The 4,845-nt window shown below is 28.4% G+C and overlaps 1 protein-coding gene across 1 annotated transcript; it reads right to left on the bottom strand.

Moving 5' to 3' along the window:
- Positions 1 to 1,039: 1,039 nt before the first annotated feature.
- On the bottom strand, positions 1,040 to 2,331 carry LOC107060027 (uncharacterized). Its single transcript, XM_015307317.1, has one exon. It carries the CDS (start codon positions 2,191 to 2,193, stop codon positions 1,300 to 1,302), a length of 894 nt encoding a protein of 297 aa, XP_015162803.1. The 5' UTR covers positions 2,194 to 2,331; the 3' UTR covers positions 1,040 to 1,299.
- Positions 2,332 to 4,845: the final 2,514 nt, after the last annotated feature.

Below are 4,845 nucleotides of genomic sequence, written 5' to 3'. Positions count from 1 at the left end.
GAGGTGAGAGAGAGCAAAAAGAGAGAGGAGAGAGAGGGCATTATCATAGCTATCATAAAGCAATAGTTGTGAATGCTGATTATTCCAAACTATAATAGTGTATACTAAATACATATCATATGTTTATCTTACTACCTAATTTACAGGTAAATGAATTAATCCACTTCTCAAAAGATGTTTTATGCCTAAAATTTGTTTATTAGATAAAACAATTAAATTGTTTATAATAAGATCACGCGCAACTTAATTAATCCAAATTGGGCTAATTAATCTCTTGACAATGTGATATGACAAAAATATTGTAATATGAATACCAATGATAATTAAAGCAAAGTAATAATTAGTTTTTAGAAGACAAAGATCCTTATTAATTATTTAGATCATAATAATAATGAAAGATTAGTGATGTGAAAATTCTAAATTATATGTGAAAATTTATAAGATAGTTGAAGACGATAATAATCTACCTCCTCGTACTATTTCTCTCAATGAATATCATCTTCTTTGTTAGGTAATAAGAACATTAATATGATAGTCGAAGAAAATAACAATGTAGCTCCTCATACTACTTCTCTCAGCGTATATCATTCACTTTGAGATAGTAAGAGCGCTCATAAGATAATTGCATACAATAATAATCTATCTCCTTATTTTACTTCTCTCAACAAATATCATCCTTTATATTAGGTAGTAAAAAACATTGATAATTAAGATGGTAGAAGACGACAATAATCTAGCTACTCACTCTAGTTCCCATTGTTAGGTAGTAAAAGTGTCAATAAGATAGTCGGACAACTACCTAAATTGCTTTCACTTTATAAATTATTATTCTAAAAAAACAACTCGAAGTGATTTGATGGCTCCTCAATCTATCGAAATGAAACAACTTGATGTGTACCAAAATAAAGGTTTAGGTCAAATCAATAACATACCAACCCTAAAACAAATTTAGTTAACAAACATAGTTTATACAATACTATAAGACATAAATGTATAATCAAGGTAATAAGCAAGAAATTTCTTCTATGTATAATACTAATAAAAATAAAAAGATCCATTTATTTTGCTTCTTTTGTTTTTCTTAATCCACTACCACAATGTGTTGAGGAAAAGGATACATGTGAGATTTAAGAAGATAAAAAGCATAGGAAATTCTATATTTACTTTCAAAGTAACTCTCTAAACTAGCTAAGGTAGAGACCACGACGGAGAATGTCTATTGTTCATAATTGAGGGGTGAGTTTGATTTTTAAACCAAAATCGAGAATGTAAATGATTTTCACCCATATATATAGTTTATCAAGATTTGCTTGAACTTTGCTTAAAAATCCATTTCCACACTTTGTTCCCTTTGCCACCACTCATTGTCATCCTACAAGAACCACTATGCCCAAATCCCCCATTACTTGATCCCGATTTCAACCCGCTCAAATCCAACCCAACCCGTCCATTACTATCAGAAACATTACTAAGCCTTACAGCACCACCAGGATAATCTGATTTTGACTCGAGTGACAAATCCAATTTTAAGTCGATGAAGGCCGAATCATCCATAAAATCACTTTCCTTAACAGGAAATATGCTTCGAAATCCGCTTTTTCTTGGTTCATCAGAAGAATCCATGAGTATCCCACCAGTAACATCGGAGATTTTAGCACTTGAGAATCTGTAATCACTTCCTTCATCAGTATCGTTGAATCCACCTCCTCTGAAACTACAAACTGATCTTGATCTTGAAACTGCCATTGCATCAGAAACCCAAATATCACTATTTTCATCCAAATCATTACCATTTTCAACACCCTTTTTCTTCTTCTTACTGAAAAATCTTTTGATTTTCCAAAACCCATTGCTGTTTTTCTTGATTTCAACACAACTACTATTGCTTCTCCTCAGAACAATGACTTGCTCTGTTTTTCCACCTCTTATGCTCTGTTTTTTCTCATTTTGTAACAGAGATGAAATTCTCCCAATTCTTCCAACTTCAGATGAATCAGAGCAAGAACAAGAAGAGAGTCTTTGTTCACCACATTCTGAGCAAACTAAATTGACTAATTTCTCTTTAAGGCAATAAGAACAGATTCCAATTGAAGATGAAGATGGGTGTTTCTTACAGGGCATGTCTGATGAAACAGAGTAATTGAAATCTGAGAAAGTGTCAGTTTCCATTGCAGCTTTGCCTCTTTCTTTCATGGCTTTCAGTTCTTGATTTTTTGCTTGGTGAGAAATAGTGGTTTTGCTATAAGAAGAGGAAAATGAAATACTTACAAGAAAGAGAGTGACAGATAGAATATGTAGTAAAAGAATGAAGATGGGGGTTGGGTGTTTGAGGTTATAGGAAATTAAAATGAAAGCGGCGTATAATGCAGAGTCAGAATTTAAAGTTTACGAGTTTAAGATTCTAGCTATTTGGAGTCTAGGGAGGATTGAGTGTACGTAATACTACCGTATGAAATAGAGAGATTGTTTTCGAAAGATTTTCATTTTAAGTGGATAAAACTCAAGTAATAGAAGAAGAAGAAGAAAACTATGAATAAAGTAAAATAATTAATACGAAAAATATTGTAAAGTTTACAAAAAAAGAAACAATAATAACAACAAATAGTGTGATATTTGACTTGATATTGTATTTTTTTTTTAAAAAAAGGAACACTTTTAAATATGTCCTAAAAGAAATTAAAGATTTTAAAGTTAAATTATTTTTAATTATAACAAAATAACAGTTTTTTATATATCTAAAAAAGATTTCACATAAAATGAGACATAGAGAATATTAAAATTTAAATTAATACTTTTTTTTTCGTTCTATTTTAACTATGCTATAAGTATAAAAAAAAAATTATTTTAATAATTCAAGACTAAAGTTGATACTTATTTTCAATTATATTCTTAACATTAAAACTATAATTCTTTTTAATGCTCCTCAATTCTAAAAAAATATTTAATAAATAAAAATAATTTAATAAATTATATATTATATAATTTTATTATTATATACAAAAAAGCTTTAAAGAAACAACTTAAATAAGACGGAGAGAGTAATTTATATAGGTTGAATGATTTTTTTCTTAACACATAAAATTTAAATTATTAAATTCTATACTTTTACCTTGATCTCTAGCTCCTCCCCAATGAGCTATAAAGTGTGGGATTTTTTATTTTTTTTGAGGGTGTATGACTTTTTAGATGAATTAAAGGATGAAGACGTTCACTTTACGTTATCTTTTCAAGAAATAGTAGTTATTGCAATAGTAAGTGTGATGGAAAATGGAAAGACTTGTCTACTAGAGGTATGATTGTGTGTGGGGAAAAAGAAGTGAACCTAGACATTAAAATTATAATTTGAGTGAAAGATGAAAACAGCCTGTCTAGTACTAAATTCTTTTTATTAGTATGTGTTACATCGAAGTCGAAATCAGGTAAGATCGAAGGATTCATCTGAATCATTTTTAATAAAAGATTACATTGTTTGGACCCCCTTCAACTTTTTCATGTGTTTATTTTTTTATATTTTAAATATTCTTAATAAAAATTCTGACTCAGTCATTATGCATCGAGGTGTATATTCTTTTATTAGAGTATTTATGGAAGGAAAAATACTGTCATAAAGTTAGTTTCATTGAATATTTTAGCAGCATGTTTTGTTTTTTCACTCAAGGACTAGTTTTCTGGTTACAACAATATGACAAAACTATAACTAGGAAGAGACTTTTGGTTAGTTGATAAAGAAATAATAATTTTCATACAATTGTTATTATAACAATCTAAAGAAGGTTGATACTTTATATAATAATTATTGTAGTATTAGTTTTACATCATACTTTATGTGGAATAGTAATTTCAAAATTACTAATATCGAGATAAAATAACGAACTATCTTCCAAAATTATGAAATTATATTGATGATTAACTAATTAACGAACTATGAGAATCGTTGAAGTCACATGTCTAATCGAAAAAATATGTTATCTATACACATTTTAAGTAATTATAGTAAAACTTAACACGTAACAGGCCCCTAAGTTTTCAGGAAAACTACATTTAGTAGAGTTGACTTAATTAACCCCAAAAAAATCAAATTTCTAGTCTAGGATTTATAGCTTTGTTAATCATAGATAATATTAAAATTAAATATTTATCTCATTTAAACTAAAGTTCAATGTGCTCAATAACGTTTAATCCCAAGATAAGTATCATTTATAGGGTACATTAGCATGACGTACTCTTCATGTTCGAACCATGTTATTTTATATTGTACTTCATATGTCCAATTTGATGCAATGAACTAAATACTTATTAATAAAAATATATTTACTAAATAATTTTAATATTTAATCGTATTATAATTCGAATTATTTTGTTTCAAATCAAACGATGACCCGAAAAAAAATAGTGTGACAACTCAAAAAGGATTTTCTGACAAATGTAATGGAGTAATTGTGCATCATGTCAAATAACCTTTTCTTTGTTTCATCACATCTCTCTGTAAAAAGAATAGTGTAAAAGTTAAGATTTGATATTGCATCAATCAACCTATCATGCATGCCAATTTTCCAATTACCAAACTTTTTGCAATATCAATCAAATCTAGTGAATATATAAAGAATTGAATAGGCCAAACACATACATAGCCCCTCAAACTTGGCCCCATTTTTCATTTTGGCACTCCAACTTAGCCTTGTTCCATTTTAACCCTTGAACTCCATTTTTTCTGTTCCATTTTAACACGAAATACTATTTTTATGATTTCTTTATTTTATATATATTCTTCGAAAGCAACTTCTTATTTTAAATCGACACGTGTCAGTTAATTTTAGTTAAAAAAAATTAAAAATTAACAAAAAA

This window comes from Solanum tuberosum, unplaced genomic scaffold (genome assembly GCF_000226075.1).
Source record: "Solanum tuberosum cultivar DM 1-3 516 R44 unplaced genomic scaffold, SolTub_3.0 scf00051, whole genome shotgun sequence".
Classification (NCBI taxonomy): Eukaryota; Viridiplantae; Streptophyta; class Magnoliopsida; order Solanales; family Solanaceae; genus Solanum; species Solanum tuberosum.
The sequence above is the reverse complement of the archived record's forward strand: the minus strand, read 5'-3'. Positions and strand labels throughout refer to the sequence as shown.